The sequence below is a fragment of the Salvia hispanica genome, chromosome 3, assembly GCF_023119035.1.
Source record: "Salvia hispanica cultivar TCC Black 2014 chromosome 3, UniMelb_Shisp_WGS_1.0, whole genome shotgun sequence".
NCBI lineage: Eukaryota > Viridiplantae > Streptophyta > Magnoliopsida > Lamiales > Lamiaceae > Salvia > Salvia hispanica.
Window position 1 is genome coordinate 38,530,568 of NC_062967.1, and position 25,380 is coordinate 38,555,947.

The 25,380-nt window shown below is 35.7% G+C and overlaps 4 protein-coding genes across 5 annotated transcripts in view; 2 read left to right on the forward strand and 2 right to left on the reverse strand.

The window, feature by feature from the left end:
- Positions 1-53: 53 nt before the first annotated feature.
- Positions 54-1,728, reverse strand: LOC125213103 (cytochrome P450 77A1-like). The gene has a single exon (XM_048113462.1). The coding sequence runs from the start codon at positions 1,669-1,671 to the stop codon at positions 160-162; it is 1,512 nt and encodes a 503-aa protein (XP_047969419.1). The 5' UTR covers positions 1,672-1,728; the 3' UTR covers positions 54-159.
- Positions 1,729-4,636: 2,908 nt separating this feature from the next.
- LOC125213105 (11 kDa late embryogenesis abundant protein-like) lies at positions 4,637-5,201 on the forward strand. The gene is made up of 2 exons (XM_048113465.1): positions 4,637-4,776; positions 4,840-5,201. The coding sequence occupies exons 1-2, from the start codon at positions 4,702-4,704 to the stop codon at positions 5,062-5,064; spliced, it is 300 nt and encodes a 99-aa protein (XP_047969422.1). The 5' UTR covers positions 4,637-4,701; the 3' UTR covers positions 5,065-5,201.
- A 1,287-nt stretch (positions 5,202-6,488) lies between these two features.
- Positions 6,489-18,180, reverse strand: LOC125213101 (transcriptional activator DEMETER-like). 2 transcript variants are annotated; one of them, XM_048113461.1, is made up of 22 exons: positions 18,044-18,180; positions 16,393-17,545; positions 13,632-15,281; positions 13,183-13,530; positions 11,447-11,537; positions 10,911-11,353; positions 10,374-10,835; positions 9,994-10,298; positions 9,825-9,904; positions 9,576-9,660; positions 9,396-9,487; positions 9,255-9,323; positions 9,103-9,139; positions 8,932-9,014; positions 8,353-8,790; positions 8,216-8,252; positions 8,070-8,127; positions 7,673-7,812; positions 7,521-7,586; positions 7,233-7,347; positions 7,117-7,155; positions 6,489-7,032 (listed from the first exon to the last, which is right to left on the reverse strand). In XM_048113461.1, exons 2-22 carry the CDS (start codon positions 17,474-17,476, stop codon positions 6,938-6,940), a joined length of 5,817 nt encoding a protein of 1,938 aa, XP_047969418.1. In that variant the 5' UTR covers positions 17,477-17,545; positions 18,044-18,180; the 3' UTR covers positions 6,489-6,937. The 2 variants fall into 2 exon arrangements, with proteins under 2 accessions (XP_047969418.1, XP_047969417.1); XM_048113460.1 differs by having other exon boundaries at positions 10,374-11,353.
- A 5,702-nt stretch (positions 18,181-23,882) lies between these two features.
- Positions 23,883-25,380, forward strand: part of LOC125210104 (protein PSK SIMULATOR 1-like) — a 2,916-nt gene continuing 1,418 nt past the window's right edge. The window contains exon 1 of the mRNA XM_048109682.1: positions 23,883-23,985. Coding sequence (XP_047965639.1) covers positions 23,883-23,985 — 103 coding nt within the window. The remainder of the gene's footprint in view (positions 23,986-25,380) is intronic.

Genomic DNA, 25,380 nt, shown 5'->3' on the forward strand with positions numbered 1-25,380 from the left:
AAATATAAATAATATTCAAACTATTACATAGTAAAATCTAAAATAATTCAATCTTTTAGCAAAACAATGTCGATTGAGAGACTTATAGTAATATGAGTACAAATTAAGTGGTCGAAAATGAAAACACAACAACATTACATTAAAGAGCTTGCTACTACACTATCCACGTGGCGTAATCCTAGCCCTCAAACTATTCTTCATCACCACCGTGAACTCCAGCTTCTCCGTAAAATCCACCTTCCCTCCGGCGGGAAACGCCGACCACTCAAACTCCTGCACCATCCTCGCCAGCATCAGGTTCACGTGCACCGTCGCCATCCCCAGCCCCGGGCAGATCCGCCGCCCCACCCCGAACGGCATCATCTTCACCCCCGTCACCCCCGTGATATCCGCCTCCTCCTTCCCCCCGTAGAACCGCTCCGGGTCGAACCGCTCCGGATCCGCCCACACCTCCGGATCCTCCGCGATCCCCGCCGAGAAAAACTCCACGCTCGCCTCCGTCGGTATGTCGTACCCCCCCAGCCTCGTCGCCTCCGTCGCCGCGTGCGTCAGCGCGAAGTACGTCGGCGGATGCTTCCGCAGGAGCTCCTTCACCACCGCGTTCAGGTACGGCATCCTCTCCACGTCCTTCTCGTCCACCTTCTTCCCCTCCCCCACCGTCGCCCGGATCTCGTCGTACAGCCGCGATTGGATCGTAGGATTCTCAATCAGCCTCCCCACCGCCCATTCTAGGGCGGTAGCCGTCGTATCAGTGCCGCCGTTGAGGAATTCGGAGCAGAGAGTCACCAATTCCTCATTCGTCGGCGCCGATTTCCTCCCCTCCACCTTCAGATCGAAGAGCGTGTCCAGATACGCGAACGAATTGGAATTATTCGATCCCGATTTCCCCCAATTTTCCCGCCTTTTTTCAATTAGGGGAACTAGGGTTTCGATCTGCCTCTTCCTCACTTCCTGAACCTTTTTCCTCTGTTTTCCAAAAAAAGGACTCAAAATTGGGAGAAAATCATCCATCCTCGGATCGAGAACGATCAACACCGATTTCATCATATCATCGACGGATTGAATCGTTTTCTCATCCATCTCAACGCCGAAGCACATATCCAGCAAAATGCAAAACACAGCAAATCTCGCATTCCTCAGCACCCACACCGCGCCGCCGTTGGCCGCGCCCTCCGCCGCGATCCGATCCACGAGCCTATCCATCGCCAAATCCCTAGTTTTCCTAAACTCGCGAATCCTCGCATTGGAGAGCATGTTCTGCACCATATTCTTACGGAGCGACCGCCACACGGGGCCGTAGTAAGCCGCATTGACGCTGAATTTATTCGCGCTGAAGATCGTCCTCGTCGGATTCTCCATAGGCCGGGTCGCGAAAATCGGCCCCTTCTCGATCAAGGCCTCGTAAGCAAGCTCGTTGCTAGAGACGACGATCATCGTGCGAGTGCCCATTCTGAGGGTGAAAATGCGGCCGTACACGGGAATTAGGTCGCGGATGTACTGGAAGAAGGGCTTCCCAGAGAGTGCGACTTGGAAGAGGTTCCCGACCACCGGGTAGCCTGGGGGCCCCGGTGGGAGGTTGAGCTTCTTTTTCGAGGAGGAGGAGGAGCGGGAGAGGAGGAAGACGAGGACGAGTGGGATAACGAGGAGGAGGAGGGAGGAGAGGGAATCCATGGCTGGTTGAGGGAAGTTGGGGGAGATGGGAGGGGTATATTAATGGAGAAGAGTATGAAATTGCAGGTAAGAAGAGTTATTGTGGGAGTTGAAGGCTTTCAACTAACAAGTCAGCTTAGGGTTTAATGATATGCAATTAATTAGGGTTTAGGGTTTGGTTATTGTATGCATGTACATAATCATGTACTTATTCCATAATTATGTTATATTATTAGCTTCACTATGCCTTATTTACTACCAAGACAGCGGTCTTCTATTAAGTTTTTATTATGGACTTTAACTATATATCTTTACAATTAATGAAAAGCCTGATTTTGATATAGTCATTTTACTTATTGTGTGAACTTTTATTTTGTCAATTGAGTTTTTATGTGTTGAATGAAGTCCAAGAACATATCTTCCACATGCAAATAGGAATAAAGAATAAAGATAAAAAAAAAAGATTATAGGATCATATACTTCAAATAAAGATGAAGAAAAGATTATAGGATCGTATACTTCAATTGATGCCTCTGACATCATGTCAGCAACTTATTGGACTTCAAGGGTTTAAATCATTGTAGTTATTTATTGGTGATTCAATTAGTACTATTGTCCGTTGGGATTTTTTGACGTGGTTCAGTTCAATTTCTTACTATGGTAAGTTCAATGTCCGAATCGAATAAACATGTAGTATAATTATACTATAAAATGGTTAGAAAGAAATGCATATAGTTTCCAAAATATTGAAAAGAAAAAATATCTGAAATGAAAGAAATGGCTTACAATGTAAAGGTGCGTATGATAGCATGGACATTATATTGACATGGTGCAACAAAAAAAAACATTCTCTTAGACTGATTTGACCAAATTCAGTGTATAAATATTATTTTCAAGTGACATATTATGTCCTCTTTACGTATAGACGTATAGTTAATAATGACATTTGTTGAGTTAGGCCGAATGATACTAACAAAGAATACGAAAAAGGGTATATTTAGTGCAATTAATTTATGAGTGAGATCGCTTTACAAAGATAAATGGTAGACATGTGAGAAATTATATTGAGTAGTTAGAGAGAGACAGTTGGCTGAGGTAGATTTTATTTATTTCAACAACTTCTCCTCCTCCATTAAATTTCCATACCCACAGCCACAGCTGTATTTGTCAATTAATATAAATATGTATTTATACATGAGCTTTTAATAGGAAAGTACTCTATCAAAAATAAGTTCAATTTCATCCCCTCCACTAGAAACTAATGTTTGCTCCTAGTTGAGTATTGGGAAGTCAAGAAAGTCATGGTGTGCACAATGACAACTCGTATTGTAATGAATTGTTCATATTTCAGGGGTGTTCGGTTGGCAAGACTAAATCTCATGATTAAATATGTATCATGTTTAGTTCATAAGATTAACCCCCTCAACTTAATCATAAATGGATAGTCTCATGATAATTAGTCATAACCTCCCCTTCCAACTAAAATAATCTCACAACTTAATCATAGATGGATAGTCTCATAATTATTAGTCATGACAACCGAATGCCACATATTAGTACTATAGAATAGGGCAATCTATATTTTCTAGCTAATTGGTTCCAAATTGTTTCTATTCATAGAACTACTCCCTAGTTGAGTGGCGGGATCCCTGATGCCCTATTATCGAGAACATTAACAAAAAAAATCCAATTCAGTGCTTTTGTCAATATATTAGCCAATTGATTTAAAAAAATCTAGCTATATCAGCTTCAATCTTCTTCATGATGAAATGCATGCCCATCTTGACATGTTTGTTCGATCATGTCATTTTTTTTAATTTTGTTATTCCTTTGTAATCGATTGATAGATTGTATGATTTGTTGATTGTGGTTGAATTAGGTTTTGATTGCATAGGTAATGAAAAAATTATCACTTCGTGTGATCCACACTACTTTAATACTATGTGAACTCGCATTGTATCTAGATGCTTATACATATATAGTAGTAATACGTTTAAGGCTGCTTGCTCCATCGATGACTAATTTCAAAGTGAAGAAAGAGATGAAAGTGCATAAAAAATAAAAAAAAATAGACCAAGCCGTCAGGATTCAAACCACTAACCATTGATTAGAAGACCTATATAGTAACCACTAAGTTATCATTTTACTTACAAATAAAAACTAACAACATTTGATCAATTTATTTATTTTATTGGTTGTTCGGTATAATGGAACTTTTTCATCACACAAATTGTAACAAATCGAAACCATAAATTTCGATCATCAATAACTGCATAACCGATTAATTGACCCTAAATTAATTAGTCGGTGTATTCTCTTGTTATTTAGCACACTTTCCAGGCAAACATTTGAGCCAAAACTTTCTGAGTTTGTTTGGTTCAATTTTGGATAAATTTCACGGGACCAATTGTACAACAAATTAAGCTACTTTCCTTTTGCTATTTAACTTAGAAAACCACTCCAATTATATGATATTGATATAATATAGTACGAGTTTTGAAACCACCTTATTTAATGGCCCATCCACTCCATCCCAATTCTTTACATGCCTAACCTCGAAACTGAAATTTCAAATTAATTCGTCCAAATAAGTTGAAATCGATACTTGTCTCTTCGTTATGATTTTACCAAATATTACTACACATAGACCATTTCCTAAAATAATGTGTATGTTTTCCAATTGAAGGAAATAAATACCCGTTAACTAAGATCATCAAAAAGTAACACCTATTCAACAATTTAAAATCGAATTTTACATTAAACTATATTTTACACTTTTAAACACCCCAAAAAAAGATAGTAGTTGCAAATTAGAAATTTGCAATACCTATCCTATCCGTTTGTATATTTGATTGGATAAATAAAAGTAGAAAAATGGTCTTGAGTTGACACCTATTGGACACATGGCAGCTGCACGACAATTCAACAACCAAGCGGCCGACACGTGTGCGCTAATCAACGCCCTTTAACCGTCATTCATACCGTTTAAATTCCCGCCTTCTTCCCCAAATTCCAAACCACATCTCAATCCACTTGTACAGAATCTTGAAAATGCAGACAGCTAAGGACATCGCAGCTTCAGCCAAGGCCGGCATGGAGAAAACCAAGGCCACCCTCCAAGAAAAGGTTCAATTTTGTGAATCAATTGATTGATGTTTCTATGTTGATATGGTGATTTGATTGGAACAGGGTGAGAGGATGACGGCGCACGATCCGTTGCAGAAGGAGATGGCTACGGAGAAGAAGGAGGCGAAGATCCACGAGGCCGAGCGCCGGAAGCACGAGGAGCGTCGCCACAACGCGGCCGTGGCTGATCATGGTGGCGGGCATGATCAGCATGTGGTCGGTGGGCACAAGCATACGACCGGGACGGACTACACGGGGACGGGCTATGGGACCGGCGGCACCTACTAGTGTGTGTGTTTTGTAATTTGCAAAAATAAAAGTTTGAGTGGATGCTTCTTTTTTTTAGTTGCCCACTCTTTTGATTGTCTTGTAATGTAATCCACTTTGGTTTCATTTGGCAATCAATTTTCTACTTGTTTTGATTACTTGACTCTTTTTTATCCTTCAAAAACAAGTGCATCATCATTATCTTCTTCAAACTATTTATCCCACGTCTATTACTAGTAGTTTATTGTTTTTGAAAGAGACTACTGAAAAAAATATTGAAATTTGTATAATGATTAAATATTTTAATTTTAAAATATGGTGAGATTGATTAAAATTTACTATGATTATTAACCCTTAAAGATGTTGGCTTCCAAATTTGAATTTTGCAAAATTAAAATTACACATATATTATGCTACTACTGCTACAAAATTTAAATTTTACAAAAGAGGAGAAATGTATTTTTGTGTTATTTAATGTACTTCGAAACAAAAATAAAAAATAATAAATTCAAAATTAAATTTTACTATAAATTATAAATCCAGTTATTACAGGTCCAGAAAATATGGTTAACAGATTAAGAAGATTTTTTATCTTAAAAATTAAAAGAAAAATGGATTCAACAGCATTTAATTTTTCGGGACATCTTCGGAAATGGGCTTATTGGGCCCTAGATTACTTTGGGCTTTATTAAATTTGATAGATTTCTTTCTCATTTGAAAAAATACAACTCAAATTGTATATTTTTCGTAACATACCACTACAACAAAGTACTTATAGAAAATGCAATAACCGATTAATTATCAAATACGATCCAGAATTCTAATAAATTAATTCAACTAATTTTTCAGTTATTTAAAATATTTGAAAAAGAAGCCGAATTTGGAACGCGGGTAATGAAATCAAAAAACATAATGTTTGAAAACTATTCGAAAATCACAAATCGGTTTCCTAATAGAAAAAGGAACATACACTCAAATTAGGTATTCACGCTATTACATAGAGTCTCCGAAATCCTTTCGATGATCTACGTGGTGTTGAAGGAATATCTATCCAATCCGATCAATTGTGCGAAGCCCGTGACAGCAACACTTGGTGGAAAATCATTAGGTATGAATATGTTAGATACATATGACTCGATTGGTGAAATAGTATCTCTTCCCGCAAAAGCATACTACTTTTTTCTTTTTTGAACTAATGCACAAAGAAAACATTTTTGTTGCAAACGAATAAGATAGTTAGAATCCCAAATTGCATGAGCAATAGGTCTTGTAAAGAATCTTGTACATATTATCAAAAAAATTCCTCACTAAGCTACATGAAACAGATTTCTGAAAGCATTTTGTCTTTTTGTATGTAAATTTTGATACAATGTAAAGTTTGCAAAATTAACTGAAAAGGTTATGCAAATTGCACTTAACCCTATGCATGAATTATAGAGTATTAATAATCTAAAATCTGTAGTTTATTATGCATTAAAAGAATGTTTACAACATATATGAGAAAGTACACATCAATAGTATCTCTTGACACTACAACAAGACACAAGTTTTTTGTGACAGATGCCCAGACACATCTGATATACCAGTAAACTACATTTATTCCACTGCTCTTCCTCTCCATTGACAGGAGGTGAGCATAAATTATGAACAGAACTGACCTATGAAAGAATTACAGCTTTATAGAGAGTACATGCCACTTGTATCGACGAATGGCCTATCACATTGAGCAGCAGAGATGCTTACTTGTTACACGGCAAGATCCATGAAACCGGTGAAAGAATAGGTTATTGGCAGCTCATAGGAGAAGAGGAGAGGAGAGATGAATGTGAATGAATTGTTAGCACAGGCTACTGTTATCCTACTTCTCGGTGAGGGCATGTACTCTTTTATCAGTTTATGTTTCCTTCTTACTTGCTGGGAAATGCAATCTGGCCATCAGAGGTCGTGGTGCTCGTGATTTTTGGTCAAATCCTCTGACACACACCAATCCTGCATTGCAATTATAATTTATGTGAAATTTCGGTTCGGATAATCACAGAAAAAGTCCAATTATAGTACTATGAGAGTTGATACCTTTCCAAAAGCAGAACTGGATATCTTCGGTTGACAGGCCTAAGAAGAATTAGTCGTATCTCAGTCAGTTAGATGCATTTGCTATGTATACATAAACTGATGAAATTTTTGTGTACCTTTGAAAATTGATGAGACTGATGTCCCAAAGAATACGGTCCTTTTTGGAAGGTTCCATATCAGACTTCTTGGCACATCTATAGGATTCAAACTAGATTCATGGTCGGCGAATACCTGCATTAGAGTAATGTCACACATCCCACTTTCGTTAGTTGAATAAATGAAACTATCATCAAACATAGAAATAGCAGTTCTTATGCTGGCTTATCAAGTAAAGTAACACCCCCTTCTCCTTAACTTTGCAGAAACCTACAACAGAATTGTTGAATTTATAAAAATCTTAGTACCTCATTGACTTGGAAATATGTGCCATTGAGCGGGAAACTCCCTCTCATTGCTGTTCTGCAAGGTATCTGCCGGAGAATTCTAATTCAGCAAACACAAGTAAAATAAAGTGGAAAACTATGTTGGTACTGTCTGATATCACTTCGATTCTTACCAGAATTGTGCCTCTTACGGTCTGAGACTGTGCTTCTCTTGTGCTATTGCATGGAAAGCACGTCTTGTTGGTGCACAGACCACCTGCTACCGCAGAACTACATTTAGCTTCTGGGGGTTGAACAGAATCTGGTGTCTCACCTGTTGTTTGAGCATAGTCAGCTGCATCATCAAACTATTTGGTCGTCTCTTCAATATTTCTCTATGCTTTTACTACTGTCAATTTATTTTGTATGCATGTCGTACAGATGCACTTCATGGTTTAGTCAATGGATCATTATTGGTTTTCTTTTAACTAGAGCATCTAAACTTAGCAAAATCTTGTTACTATCGTGAAAATAATTGCCCATCCACAGCGTTTTGGATCATATCAAGTGCTTTTAGATAATATAACCTACCTGGGGTCCATATTGCTAGTAGATATGGACTTGGATCATCAGGCTCTCGTCTATCCATCTAAACATGTAAAATATAGGTCAGTGAAAATCCAGTTGTCTGTAAAATAGAACTACAAAAGGTTCAAATGATATGAGACTTAACTAACCTCTTTGAGTAAAGGATGTGAATCCGGAAGTTCGTAGCTGCAGAAAAATAAAGTCATAAGCTACTGAAGTTATGTACTCATTTTCCTGGTAGGATTTCTTCAAAAATTTTAAGTTTTAGACGAAGTTATAAACTCACACTTGGTGCTCTGTCCGCAGTCGACTGGCGTGCTTTAGTTTCGGTGCTGGTACGGAAGCAAATTGTGGTTTTAAGGCAACTAGAGCTTTGGACATATCACCTTCTCCAATTTCAATCTTCCCTTGTAAAAAGCTCTGTAGATTTGTAGTGAATTCTTCAATGTTGAGCTTTATGACTGGGATTTCTTCTGAATCCGAATCGTCATAAAAATCCTCAATATCTTCAACTTCGGCAGGTGGCTCTGGCTCTGGGGTTGCTGGTTCCTCGATTAACGGTTCGCAATCCCTTGACAACCTCACTCCTTGATCTATGGTATCCTCAGATGGTGGCAGTGCCATATGCTTTATTATAACGTTACCGCTATTATTAGTATCACTTATGGGAGCAGCTGAACGTACTATATGTCTCTCTTCCGGCCCTGGAAGAGCAAGCCTTGCGCTGCACCATATGCATATATATTTTCATAATATTTTAGCAAATTAACATGCGTAATATTGAAAGATATATCCTTTGACTGTCGAGATTCCTGCTTTTAATCTAGACAAGTTGTTATTTTTTCTAGATAGATTGCAAGCTAACCTTGCAAAAGCACTGGCAAAATGTCGACATTCTCCTCTCAGTGGACAGGCATTACAGTTTGGATCCCTCTTTGTGCAGAAAACCTGTACCCAATATACGGAAATCAATGAGAAACTCTTTTGTTTGTTAACTATGGTTGCTACATAAGCTGATTTAAAGATGAACTGCTACCTTTCCAAATGTAATCATTTGATAGTGTAGCTCATACCTGCAGTACAACGGGATAATAATTAGTTCATATCTTGGACTAGCCCAGAGTTTATGTAATTTTGAAAGGTAGGTAACTAGTTAATATATACTACTATACGAATTAGTACACCTACAGTGTTTCCTGATCCAGCTTGCAGAGTCTTGGCCAAATATATTTCTGAACTGTTTCCAGAATAGGATAACTGCATGGGAATGATATTAGTATCTGCAACAATTCAAAAATTGTATATCACTATAAGTTAGCATATACTTACAGTTCAAGGAGATGCAACTGGAGTTGCTCGGGAAGGGGTTGTAGAGGAACCCACCCAAGTCGAACAGCAATACGCCCAACATTTGTGTCAACCTAACAGCTGATAGTCAGCAAAGATTTCTTTCTTTCTTTCACATACATAATACATACACTTGATGTTTTTTCTGAGATGTGTGCTTACAGGGAAAGCAAGATGGTGAAGAGTTAAAAGCCGTATGCACTCCACACTTTTTAGTCCTAGTCCTCGTATACTTAATAAATAATCCCTGCAAGAGATATTATTCGAAAATGAAGAGTTGATTCTACATTAATTTATAAATATAAGGTAGATATTACTAGATATCTTTGACTGTCTTTCCAATATACTCGAGCCTTTCTTAATATGCAATACAGATATAAATGAAACTATTACTATAACTTGGAAACTTACTTGGCTCTGTCTGGGTCGACATCTCTTAACCATTCAAGATCAATTCTTTCATGATCTTCAACCAAGCGGTTAAGAAAGCTCTGCACATAATTGATGAACATATATGGGTTTTTCCGAGTCATTGCAATAATAGGAGTCACCAATTATCATTTATAACCATTAAACGTACCTTCATTCTCTCTGCTAGAATGTTGCTCATACCCCTTTCCTTGATTGCGTCGGAGATCTCACGAACATCAGCATTTCGCATTGCTTCATAGTCTAGAGAGTCCATAGCCTCTCTGCTGCTTCCTGCTGTCCCATCCTTGGATTGCACTTGTTTCCTCAACGTATCCCAATTAAATGGTACAGCCTTTTCCTTCTCAGCCTTCCGCTTTCTTGCATTTGGAGTAGCGACACCGATATTACTGGATTGTTTGTTAGAAGATTGTCCATGCCCCATACTAGGTTCAACTTCCACGCGTTTCATATCATCTGCAACATAAAAAATCATCTCTAAATCAGTATTTTTCCTATAAATGAATTCACTTCAAAGTTTTCATACAGTACCACTTTGTTGTTTGCTGGGTGTCTCCACAGGTCTTCCGGAGTCCATCAGAAGTGTGCCCTTCGAATGAAAAACACCTTGCTCTTCCCTACTATGCTTGACAGAATGTTGAGGATTCCTGTTACAAGACTCATCTGGAAAATCATTTCGCAACTCAAGGCTCTTTCTTAGATCTGCATGGTTAACAGATGATGGTTGATATTTGGATCTTCCATCTTCTGAGACCATAAAAGGACTTTCTGCACTCTGACCTACGTAATCATCCATGCACCGTGCATCAGTTCCTTTTGAATCTTTTGAAGTCAAATTAGATACGTTTTCACTTCCCAAGAATGTAAGATCTTCTGCTTCCCAGTTTCCTATCCCCATCAACATGTTTGTCCATGAATTGGACAATGGGTGAAGAGAGCTCTGCTGGTGTTGGGCTTCAGAGATGTCAACCCACCCTGGACTTTGCTTGTGCTCTGGTTTTTCAAATTCCTGATGGTCAATCACATTTGTCTTACTTATATATAAACTATCTCGGAGGTAGGACTTACTTTGCTGCAATGCTGCAATTCCTTCATCCTGTTGGGAAACACTTTGATGGCCAACATTTTTGCTAATATTCCACCCACATTCGGCGTCTGAATTTGAGGCAGAGCTGGATCTAACATCTTCAGTAGTTTGCAAAACAACGGATTCAGAGGAACTTTGTGATGAGATGATATCTTCCTCAGCTCTCCTGGTACAGTGATTGCTAACCGGAGAAGTCTTTTTTTCTGGACTGTTGGTTCTATGTGTGGATGTTTCGGTTGATGTTACTTGACTATGGTCAGACACTGGTTCCATTGCCATTTTTTGATGATAAGTTGTTCCATCTGGATATGTTATGCGAACCTCATGCTTTCCAACTGCTGGACTTCCACTACTTTCACAACATGGTTCTCTAGCAGTTTCTGATTTTAGAGGGAATTTGGCTGCAAGATTCATAAAAGCAGAGCTGCGAGCAAGGAAAGAAATTATAAAAGTTTGATTAGCTTCTACCAAGAAATTAAAATGCTTTTTTATGTTACATCAAGGTCATTAAATTTACCTTGAAAGATGATCTGAAACATTTTGTGTGAGAAATACTCCTATCACCGAATCGACCACTGACCCTTTCCACTTGGAGAATCGCCTATCCCCTGCAAAGATACAAATTGATCTTAGGTTTTAGCTGTAGGATATCCTTATAAATTTGACCCTTACTGAAGTTTGTATCTAGCTTGGTCTCAGGGATATTGATACAATGAAGTTAGTATGCTTACAACCAACTCATAGTATATATAGTCAGAGCTCAATATAGTAGGAATATTGTGCTTCAGAAAGATTGTCAAATCGCCCTTAACAGAAAGTTACCTTGTGATGAGTAACTTGGAGTTGGATGGACACATTTCTGCTGTAATAATCATATGATGAGAAAGTTCATCAGCAGAGATTTAAAGCTCTGCAAAATGTACTTTTCGATACCAACATAAATAGGTTGGCACGGAGATTTATCCCCACATAATGGCGAACACACACTAGCAGAGTGACCCAAAGGCCAAAATGCTAAAATGTGATATAACAGATAGCATTCAACAGAAGATCCAATTTGAATCCATGGTATGAGGCTTAACACAGAGGAACTCATTGCAGATTAATGGTGGCTTTCTGCAACAGAATCACAGAAAGAATGCAAAGAAGTTTCTACAGACAAGAATCATTTTTCAAGTCCAAAACTTCTTCTTCTTTCTCCTTTTTCTTAACCCCCCCCCCAAGTATTTTATGTTTAAGGTTAATTACATTTTCTACCTATACTTAGTTTTTTTGACATTGCAATGTAAAACTCTTTTTTCTTGTTAGTTGCGGCTTGAACTTTGAGGGAAGCTCACATTTATGTCGTGTGCATTACACAGGATAAAGTTGTTGCATTTTACCACCTAAAGTTTATGCTATTACTCCATCCGTCCACGAAAAATAGCTTCATCTTTCCATTTTGGGTTGTCCACAAAAAATAGTCTCATCCAAAAATGGAAAGTTTTTCTCTCATACTTTACCCAGTTTTTTTTCTCACACACTCTCTCTCTCTCCTACTTTGTCCACTTTTTCTCTTTTTCCCTCTTACTTTACAAATTTCTTATTTAACCTCGTGCCGTCCATATTTGAACTTACTACATAGTAATATCAATTCTAATTGTGATAGGAGTTAGATTGTTGCCTATTTGAACTTGTCTTCATAATGAATAATGTAGAAAGATGTAATTTTATTCAAAATATTAGTATTTTCTTTATACTATTACAGTGGTAAACTGAAAAACTACACAAAATTAGATAGTAAACTGCAATAACTTTTGGAGGGGTTGATGATTGTGCCTCCATGCAGTAAGGTGTGGTTGTCTCAACATCTAAGGCATTTTTTTGTGTTTCTAATAAGTAAGTTCTTATCTTCTTACTGTTATCATAATGCTGTAGGGATCTTTGAACTGACTTAAGGTCCATTTTCCTCCCAATATCCAACTGAAGTCTATTGAATTATGTTTTCCAACAGAGACGATCTTGGTGAAAATAAATGACACCTACTTTAACTATACTAATTTTGGTATTTATAAAATCTTTTGGTTATCACTAACATTAGCTTTTATAAAATGCATTAATTTCCTTAAAAAATGCATAAATTCAAGCTAGCTTCTCTTTTGTGTAATTTTTATGTCTTATATAATCCAATCAAGTGTTCATAATTGAAAACTCTGTGATATGTAATTTATATATCTACTAATTTACGGATATAAGTATTAGGATAGAAAATACCTTGGACTAGATGCATTCGTGCAATAAATGAGTCCACTCGACCCCGGAATACTTTCCTTTCTTCTTCCCACCATTTTTCTCTATTGGTGTCCATTGTTTCTGGAACTTCGCCTCCCTCCTTACCCATTAAAAGGTTCCACAGCCTATTTGTCTCTGGATCAAGGTCTATTTTAGGCCTTGGTGTCTTCTTTTTGACAGGATCATATGGAACGACAGCACCATCTCCTGTGTATGGAACAAGTGCACTTTGCTCTTTCCAAACCAATTCTTTGCCACTGTTAGTGAGTTGAAGATGCCTCATGCCATTGGTTATATCATCCACAGTGGGATACACTTCTACTGTGTTCCCTGGAGAGATAGAGAGAGATGGTGAGTGAAAGAGAGGAATAGTCTTGTTTTATCAATCTTAAACCTTTATTGAACAGAATAACTTGCAGAAAGATGTTTACCTGCAACCTTCTTGGGGGATTTCCGATAACTTCTCCTTTTTTTAGGCTCTTTCTGGTGAACTTTGTCCACAAAGGGCTCCTCCCTGTTTATCCCTTCAGTGATGGATTTGGTGATTTGCTTATCAGCATTGTTGTCAGTTGTCTTTGGTAGCATTATTTCCGAATGTAGATGCACTTGAGATAAAGCATGGTGTTGCTGAATGTTATTCCTGATATCGGAGTAGTTCATGTACCGATCAAAAATGACATCGGTGGGATTATCATTTGGATTAATGATCTGCCTTCTACAATCAGAATTTCTTGGTTCATCATTTTGAGGCTCTGTTGATATTTGTGCCAGGAAACTCTTATTCCTTCTGCTTACAATTTCTTGAACAATTCTTTCAGCAGTTGTAAAGCCAGAATGCCTACTGAGTGACCTACCATTATCATCCTCAGCATTTTTTTCACCACATGCTCTTGAACCAGTTTGCCGTTCATGTAAACCTTGAAACTGGAGTTGGGAACCCACGAAGACCATATTTTGTGGACTCCCAATTACAGTAGGCTTATATGCTCTCTTGGCTCCTTGTTTATCAGTTACATCTATCAAATCCTCCACAACTTGAGGCATAGTCTGCACAGATGATTGTGCTCCGAAGCCAAAGATTTGCTCGGAAGGATTTGCTTGAAAGGCAATATGGCCATGGCCTTCCCTAATGTGATGATGTAACTGATTGTACCTACTAACGCTGTCGAATTGGCATATGCTGGCATTTCGCATACTGAAACTTCTCGCTATAGCATTCAAGCTATGGTCTCTAGATGTAGGCGGAGGTGCTCCAGATTCCAGGATGGGTAATTCTTGAGAAGGTATTCTGTTTAGTGACTGAGCAAAATGGTAGGGAGTCGGTGTCTGTTGTCCCTTTCTTTCAAGTGTGTTGCTGCAACCTGCCTTAGCTGCAGAAGTTGACGGTCCACTTGAATCCATGCGAAGCTTATGCTGCTCATTATTCTGCTCCTGGTGGCCAAGTTGACTACCCTGGCATTCCTCTTGTGCTCTATTGTCTCCAACAATCTCCGTGTTGAAGTTTAATTTTCTCTTGGTCGACTTCATCGCAGGCCCCATGCCAGATGCTTCAGCTACTTTCACTGTATCAGCCATTGGAGGAGTTGAGTCTTTAGTGCCATTGTTTGACCCGTACTTCCTTTTGGCTGAAAGATTGCCATTAGGAGTACTGCTTTTTGTAGAAGCAGGCTTTGGTGACCGTTTGGGTTTCCCTTCAACCACTACCTTTGGCCGGTGTTTCGTTCTTTTTGGTGTTTTCTGCGCTGGTGTCTTGTTCAGATCAATTCCTCCATTTCCACCATCAGAACATTTCATCTCCTGGGGAGATCTTGAAACTGCTTCAGTTGATTTACCCATAGATTTATCTATAATGTCACCACGCTCTTCCTCAATAATTTCAGGCTGTGAAGAAACGACTAAATTTCCGGGGGTATATTTTTCCGGAGTTAATGTGCCTTCTTGCAACAAATGTGGCACTTGAACGATCTGGTGAGTCTTGAACTGATTTTGTTGGTCTGGTGTTACCAGCCCTATTGGCAAGGACCCCAAAGTGCTTGAAGGTTGAGTCAATCTGAGCGCTGATTTGGCTACTGAAGGTCTACCTACGAAAATACAGCATTTGAGTTATGGTCAATGAAATTCCAGCAACATATAAATCACTCATTACATTATAGACATTTTCATATACATGATACATCTAAACTTGGTCCACTAATAGACATAGTCACACCATAATGTCATGGAAAACTAAAAAGCTTGGGAAGTGAAAGGGCCACAGTCAATCATGCTGAACAGATATACAAGAGACAAGTGCAAGTGATCAACATTCTAAAAATATAAAATTAACATTCTGAAAAGAGTAAAGGTCAATTTTGGTCCTAAACATATGACCAAAATACGAATTTGGTCAAAAATATTCACTTTTTTGAAAAACAGGTCCATAACAAATGAAAATGCGGCCGAAGTAGTCCTTTTTTATGGTTCCGTCAAAAAACTAATGGTCAACGCTAATTGCACAGTGGCATGACCGTTAGTTTTTTGACAGAACCGTAAAAAAAGGACAACTGCAACAAGGATTTCATTTGTTATGGACCTGTTTTTCAAAAAGTGAATGTTTTGGACTAAATTAGTATTTCAGTCATATGACCAAGATCGACCTTTACTCTTCTGAAAATGATCATTCTTTAAAAGGTGTCTAACAATTTTAAACGATTGACTTGACATTAATTCCCTAATCCAGATTTCACTAGCAAATAGGAAACAAACTTAGACAATCTACTCGTAGTTGGGGAAAAGCCAATTTAGTAAACCAAGTCTTACTGAGTAGCTTGTCTACCAACAAAAGTAAATACATATTGCTCACTTGAAAGAAAGTTTAAGCTATGTATTTCTTACTAAACACTTGCTTTGACAATATAATTTCATCCCAAATTGGATAAAAGAGAGAAATACCATTTGTTTGACCAAGTGGCTCACATCAATTCATCGCGATGAGTGTTCTTCGTCAATTGAATATCCATTTGAAAACCATCTCCACATAAAAAAGGGATATATAAAATAGGAATATGAACTTAGAAGTGCTTGCAACGAAACTTAAAGTTTTATCAAATTATCATCGGAGAGTTATGCGAACATATATAATGCATCATCTAAAGGGAAAGTCACATGAAAAAGCAAAAGTGAAAATACGTGTCTTGCATGCAATATACTCACTTTGTGGAATCTCTTGTTGGTTGTAACCACCACCATCATCATGGCTTCCACAATAAATGTGACTCAGCGGAAATCCGGCACCAACCGTTGCATAAGCCACGTGATTGCTTTCATGCAAAACGTGATTCCTTTGGGCTCTCACGCCAACTGAAGCGCAACCCACATGATTGCTCCCCAGGAAAATGTAATTTTGCTCAGGTCCAGCACCAACCGGTCCGTAAAGCTGATTGCTTTCAACTTGTGAAATTGGACAAGTGATGGCAGGCTTGCCCTCCAAAACAGAGCTTCTGTATGGCAATCCATTCGGTGAAGGGGAATCGTTAGCATTCATGATGCACATTAAGTCTGCGAATGAACTAACCTCCTGACGGGTAACAACTTCACCTATATTCTGCAAATTAGAGCCATTTCCTCCTGCATTCTGATTCACCCCTATGCAGTTATTTTGGACTGGGTTCGATGGAAACCAATTATAGGCTTCAACAGGAGCAGCATCTTGACTAATCTGCACTTTGCCATTCATCCCCAAATTCGTAGTTGGAGGCATATTCTGGTGCGGCCTGCTATAGTTTCCAGCTGGAGGAACACCTTCATGGTTATACTCTGTGTAGCTTGGACCTTCCCTCCTGTTCAGATCGAAACGAGGAGGTTGCTGATCCCGCAAAAGATGTTCATACACATCTACCATGTTGTGCCAAGTATGTTGGCCAATCTGATTCTGTTTCATTTCAGGCCGGGCATTATTAGAACTCTGCAGAACCATTTTGTCTGGTGTCGATGGAATCCATATATTTCCATTTAGTGTAACTCCCTTCTCCCATGGCACTGAAGATCCCCTCCCCTGCTCCATCATCCAAGTGTTCTGATCTTTGTAGCTTGGACCTTCACTTCTGTTTAGATCAAAACCACGAGGCTGCTTACTCCGACAAAAATCATCATACATATCCATCAAATTGATCCAATTTTGTTGCCCAAGCGATATACCAGACCGGGCATTGTTAGGTGTCGATGGAGTCCATACATTTCCATTCTGAGCAGCTCCCTTCTCCCAGGGTATCGAAAATCCCCTCCCCTGCTCCATCATCCAACAAATTACCCCCTTTTTGTGAGAAAAATCACCCCATCAATCGCTTGTAACTGAATTTCAATACTCCTGGAGAAAATTCAACAAAATAAATCCTCCAAGACTAGAAAAAGCAATTAATGCTCATAAAATTCAATAAAAAAAAAACCAACCATTCCTCAACAATCTGCATCTCTCCGCATGCCAAGTTCCCAAATTTAGCAAATATAAATAAAACAACAGCCAATTAACAAATGCACATTCCTAAAAAAGCTAGAAATAAACAGAAAACACCAGACATGAATCAGAAACAAGGAAAAAATTGAGAAATAACAGCAGCAAATTCCAAATCAGAGGATTTCAATTCCAAAGATGTAAGGCGAAACCTACAAGGCCTTAATGGAGGCGCTGGCGTGTGAAGAAATGCAATCAAACAACAGATACTTCACCACTCAAATTAAAGCATGCCAATTAAGTTTAATGGAAAGAGAGAATAAATGCAGAGTCCAATAAACTTAAATTGGAAACAATTGACAACAATTCAATCAGGTATAATTAGACCCATCGATCTCTGCAACAATTCCTTACCTGAGAGATCAGCTCCGAAATGAGTCAATGCCGGAAAAGCCAAGTCCGCGGTCGTTACAATAGTGGAGAGAGAAGAAGAGAGAGAGGAGAGCTAAGTATAAGTACTCAACTATAAAAACAAAGAAATCATAACTTTTTCAAAAGAGAAGTGCATGGTTAGGCACGAAAATTCTCTCTTGCACTAACTAATTGCTAAATAATTACATTAATTCAATCTTTCAAATGATTAAATTTACAAAATCATATCAGTTTTATAAATATTAATGTGTAGATTTAAAGAGTTTTATTAAATCTAGAGATTTAAAGTTAGTTGAAATTTCGGTATTTACGGGAGTCAACTGAAAATTAAAACGACTAGTTTTGACCTGCTACGTGATTTTACTGATCTCATTTAGATAATGGTGATATTAAAAATACAATATGTAGTTAATCATATTGTTTTAATCGGATAATATAATATGATTGGGTCAGGAGCATATTGTCGTTAATGGGCCAAAAGCCCAGTAGGAAAATGGATCTATATTTGTAAAAGCCTAGTATCAAGTGGATCTATACTTGTCGAGTGACCGGGTCGGCCGGGGCCAGGCCCGTTGGGGGCCGAGGTGATGTCGGATTCTGTCCGGGCTCGTGTTTAAAGTGGGGTTTGGCTTGGTTAATGCTCAATTATGATGCATTTTTAGGATTATTGTGGCAAAAATATTGTTATATGGTAAGCGTTAATTATTTATGCAATAAATGTGACACATAAGTATACATGTTAAAAAGTACAAAAGCAAAAGCATGTTGATTATAATCATTGCTATATTGTAAACACACTCTTTATGTGCACTATTAGTAACCAAAAGCATGTACTAGAGAGGCAATATTGTAGTTTGAACCATCTTTATCTTTTTGCAGCAACCTTAGACACTTCAAACAATGTCTCATCATTGTTAGTTTATACTCCATAAGCTTTCTTTATTTGTATATGAATCTTGTAATTGTTGAACTTCTTACTATTTGATCTCTCTTTGAGACAGTCTTATAGAATGAAGAAGACATTGTTAGTGTATGGTGAAAGTTCTTCAAATGAAATAGTAACATTTTTTTATAAGTCGTCCACATTGTGTGATACAGTATATTATTAATAATGGTTGCATTGCTCTTAAAAATCAAGATCCAGAATATTTGCATTTGGAGAATTGGTTGGCTGACAATTTAGTTGGATTGTGAATCTATTTGAATCTGCAATACTATGAACTTTGGATTATTGTGATTAATTTGAGGGTTGAAAGTATTTTTTTTTAATAAGGGATGGAGTATTCGTTTAGTATAGAAGGAAGAAGGCTATTGAATTTAAGTTAACACATGGTAATATGTTTAATACAATAAAAGTAAAATATATATAAATGATTTATAATACTCCATATTGTATTCACATGAGTTCGAACTTTTAATAAATGTTAGCTACATGTTTTGTACTGAGGGAAAGTCAAATCAGAGTTGAACTGTTTTTTTATTTCTTATAATTGATTTTTTATTTATTTTACAAATTTTGCTTTTACAACAATTTTTTAATACTTCGATTCAGTTAGTATTCTGTTACCATTCAATTAATCAAATGAACACAAACTTAATTAAATGAACATATTTTTACTAGTGTGGCAAAAAGAAAAAAATATAACATCAAAGTTTTTAACGGGGAAAATTAAACAAATGAATGCATTAAATAATTGTTATTTCACTTTAATTAACTCCAAACTTGACTATTGACTATGATTACTTATATAAGATAAACAATCGTGTTAAAAATATATCTTAAATAATTTTTTTTTTTTTGTATCACTAAATTCGGTACTATCTCGTTTATTTTATCAAATTCAGTACATTAGATAGATTCGAATGATTCACATTTTCAAGCCAATACGATCAAATTTGTGGTTTAGCTTCATTATTCCAAAGCTCTTTACCACTATCTTCTTTTTTTCGCGAAAAAAGGTAGTGTTGATTAGTCGAACTGTCGAAGCATAAATTATCACAAACATTATGTTACATATCACTAAAATTGGTCGTCAAATTCTCATGTATCAATTGCAGATACAGATACTAGTAGTCACTTTCGACAGTTAATTAACACTCTTTTTGTTTATCTATATGAATTTTATACTATAACCTTAGATCTTAGTTTAGTTGGCTTTAATTACAACACACTAGAATCGAATATCGACTATGCTTGAATGAAAAACTAGGAGAAAAATTATAACTTAGGATATTTTATTTCAAATTTCAAAATTTATGTGCAAAATTAATTTTACCATAAAGTTTTAAGTTAGAATTCAAAATAGACTGTTAATACGTGTAATATCATAATAGTACACTGGAAAATGATTGTTGATGTCCAAGTCAGAATGTTCCCAGGATGAAAGTTGCAAAGGAGACGATTCTTAATTAAATAACACATCATCCCAAAAACTAATCTTCCTCTCACCCTGAGAACAACAAACGAAAGCATGCATATATATGAGAACAAACATGACATAGAGTTATAGACTGCACTCAGTAGGACTATCAGAACCATAACCGGTAGCATAATAAATAATCCTTCCATCCCATTATAAATGAAATACTATTTGTTTTTTGGCATGAGATTTTGTGTAGTGTTGTTTTGTGAGTTAATGAAAAGAGAATAAAGTAAAGGAGATGAAATAGTAGAGATGGTGTTGTTTCTATTTTATAATACATTTAATTTTTAATAGGACAATCTAAAAAGAAAAATATTTTATTTTTAATGAGACACGTACAAGTGTACAAAGTTGATATAGTAGTATATAGTATATACTTGCAATTGCACACAATGAAATTGTGTCCAAAGCAAGTTTCGAGCGAGAAGTCTTTTTTTAGGATTACAGTTGGATAATTTTCTCACCGTGATTATAATTTTATCGACTATTACATAATAAAGCAAATTTATGTCAAAAATACTTGTATATATAATTCAATTTCTTAGTAATTTTTATTAAAGTCGTTTTGAATAAAAAATTAAAACGAATTGGGAATTAAAAACAAATCTGTATCGAAAAAACAGCCAATTCTTCCATTTTAATTTTTTGATTTTTTTTTCTTTGTATAACTTGGATGATATTTTTATTTTAGATATTTTTTATTAACCCGTAATACATATTATTAGGAATATCAGTCAGATCAATCCACTTAGGTTATGAGTTAATCAGGTGCGGGTTATAAATGAGGCTGTTATTGGTATAGAAATTACCCACCCTTACTCTAAGTGTTCGAATTTCAAACTAGCCCAGGAATGTAATTTAGATCTTTTAATTAATCCCTCTTAATATATTATGAGTAAGAAATTGACGCATTCAAAGTCTTGATTCTTTAACGTGGGCTGTTAGTTGTTACAACATTCCAAAGTTGGAAAATAAATTCTTAAAAGACAAACCAGCTCACGAGTCACGAGGGTAACAGCAACAACTTTAATTATTCATGATATACATCCTAGCTATACATGCATATTATTGAAAATCTACAGTTTATGCACCAAGATTAATTAACTTAAAAAATGTAATTATCAATTTAAACTCTAAACCGTACAAATATACTCACCTTAAAAATGCCTCGAAATATAAGAAATATTTTTTCGAACCTCAAATATCAACTTTGTAAAACAATTTTGACTCCAAAATCTTGATGTAACCTTTTTTTTAATTTTTAAATTACATGATGCCACAATATAGTTTAGCGCCCCAATACTTATAATTATCCCGTGTGTGTTAGTAGTAGTAGTAATAATAATAATAATAATAATAATAATAATAATAATAATAATAATAATAATAATAATAATAATAATAATAATAATAATAATAATAATAATAATAATAATAATAACAATAACAACATCCAGTGAGCCATGTGAAGATCTCAACGATAAAAAATTGGACGCGGTACAATAGACAGAATCGATAGTTTAAGTTTTAATTAAATAATTCGAGACATTTTGATGAAACAATATAGTTTAGAGTCTAGAGTGATATAGGAGTACAAACTTAAAAATACATATTTCAAAAAGCATATCCAAAACAATAGTAGTGCATACAATTAGATACTTGTAATTTTCCTATTACACACATGCCTGAAGTTAAACGAATAAAAACCTACTATGTTAATATTATTATGATAGTATGAAAATGTTTCGAATTTCAACCTTGTCACATTCAATCACAACTCAACAAAACTTTAATTACACGATTTCCAATGTAACTCCAAACTCTGGTTCAGAAAAGTTCAAATATAGTTTTCACATAATTTTAAAAGTTGAAAAAATGATCCAAACTTTAGTTCAAAAAAGTTCAAATATAGTTTTCACGTAATTTTAAAAGTTGAAAAATGATGACATGGTCAAATAAGTATCAACACGTACACCTCATAATTGAATTTGTGAACACAGCCACAAGAGACGTGGGCTTAATTTCTTGGAAATTAAGTATACAAACTAAAACAGCTTTCTTTATTAAAGACAAAACACAATAATAATTATCTTAAAGTAAAAACGCATATCCCACTTTAAAAGAAACTTTAGAAAATCAAAATCTTATCATGTCGCCTAAAAAGTCCTAAAGTCTCAAACAAATTGAAATAATCTAAAGAGGCAAAAAATGAATTAACCAATATATATAATGCTAATAGATACTTTTACCAAAATATCCTCTTATTATTTCAATATATAGATAGTTTAAAATCCTAAAGTTTGAATTTTATCTTCCACAAATTTCAACTATAAATAACGACAAAAAGATCTAAACATGTCCTCACCGCATAAAATATTCAATTTGTATAAAATATTGTTATTAGTAATGTATTTTTATTAGTGCGGTTAAAATCATTTTTGGAGTTAAGCAATTATGGTTATTTAGAAATATTTACACTAATCCAATTACATATTCAACCTTTAAAACCATTTTATGAAATCTTCTCAGTATAATGTTTTGTTATTTATCTTTACTTAAAAACTTAATATTAACTACAATTTACATTCATCCATCATAAAATCATGGAATACAATAAAAGTATATAAACTCTACGAAATTACTTAGGGAAAGTACCTAACTTCCAAATTACTACATGATTCCCCTTATAATAGCCAAAAATATGTCATCGCCAGAAAATTTATAGTTACATTAAAATACACCTAAATTGTAGTACTACCTAAATTTATCATGATTTTTACATATTTGTATTTGCACTTAGAAGAGCTCATATTCGCTTCATCACATCATGCAAGTCACAAAAGATCTTCAGTAATCACCCGTAATTAAGAGCTAGGGAATTAAATATAAATATCATACAAAATCCAAAACATAAATATCATACATAGTTTTACAATCCAAAATCCAAATTATCATACAAAACATAAATATCATACATTTATTTAGAATAAGATGCACACACACAAATTATAACCTTCCCCCAATAACAATAACATTAAAGCACATGTTAATTGATAATATGTTGGGACTTTAAATCAATATATACGGATAAATAAGGAACTATACTACTATTATTGATTTTTTTTCATACCAACATCATAATTATCCTATTAATGGGAATTTTGGTCCCACTTTTAGTATGAATGGCTAATTAGTGACAGAACTTGGTCAATCTCAGTAATTATTAGGTCCACCCTTATTTTGGGGAAAAACATGTCCATAATCATTATTAGGAAATAAAATATCTTAAATATAGTTAATTAGTGGCAAATTAAATTGCCACCAAATGAATAGCATTAATCAGTCGGCCACTCAAAAGCGCCCGGTTGGACCGACCGTGGCGGCTTTTTTGACTTAAAATGACCTGTGGGGTCAATTTGAACCGGTTACTTAGAATCGACGTGGGGGTCAAATATGTAAAATCATATTTCTCCGCGTGGTCTCCTATAATGATTGTGACATGTCTGTTCTATCCGAATTTTGTCATTCCCCCTACATTTTCTCTTATTTAGTGAAAACACCACATTAGTTTTTATAAATTCAAATACAAACACAATTTTTAAAAATTAAATTAATTATTTATAAATTCAAAAATTACAGTCGAGTTTTAAAAAATTTGCATAGTTAGAAAAAGTACATGATCGAATTAATTTTAGTATGCTTAAAGTTATTCGACAATATTTTATTTAAGTTCACCATGAATTCATTCATTGCGAGAGAATTATATCGATTTTGAAATTCTTGAAACTAAGGACACCTTATAGTTGTCATGGACAATTTCCAAACTAGATACAACTTCAACAATGGCCAATTAGTTGCATTTTCTCATTTGTCCTTGATTACCATGTCATGCATGATTCCACATGCATGCAACAAATGTTTCATAGTATAATAGATTTGCCAAAGAACAACCACTTTAAACTAGTCACAATCAAGTAGTAATCCATATTATCGAGTTGTCGGTTGACTGCAAAGTTGATATCCAAGTCCTACCAACGCATACTTCTTCGAGAATAGACGATTGATTTATAATGTTATTGCATTAACATTATTTGACCCGACCACGACATATAATACATGACAAATTCATAAATGTTGATCAATAACTGATTCGAAAGATAATATTGTGTATGTGCTTATGTATTGCAATGATCATATACAACTTTGTATACCTTCTTCATCTGTTGATCTAAATTAAAAGAAAACTCATATATCTAAATACGAAAAAAGAAGGAACTAAACTATAAGGTCAAAAGGGAATTAGGGCAAAGAATAGGAGTTTGTGAGCAAAACAATAAATGTATTCATAAATTCCACACGGTTTCTCAACTCTCAACAATTCCACTCTCTCTCTTCCCTGCTTGAACCTCTCAACTCTCCCACCTTTCCTTCTCTTTCCATTTCCTTTTCTTCTTCTGATTTTCTTCTCTTTCACCACAGCCTCGTGATTTGTGTTGATTCCGATAGATTCAATTTTGTAGTCTGTGTTTTCTCTCCTCCAACAGCAAATATACGTAAGCATAAATTCAGTGCTAATTTGTATTTTTGTCCATTATTTTATTGTATTCTGCTTGTTCGGTGCTTGCCTTTTCCATTGGCCGGAAAAATCAGTGATGTGTATTTTTGTTTAGCTGTTCAATTAATATAAGAGTAAAACATTTCAATCTTCTTTCATGAGTAGATTTGAAGTAGGTTCGAGCTGGAAGAGAAACATTCATTCTAGCTCTTTTTTCGCTTAATTAGTGTAGGGTAAATTAAATTTGAAAGGAGAACAAAGATGAATTCAATAAAATCGTAGAACTATGAAAAGGAAATTCAGCTGGATGCTCCTGAAAAAAGGAAAAAAATGCTGAAACA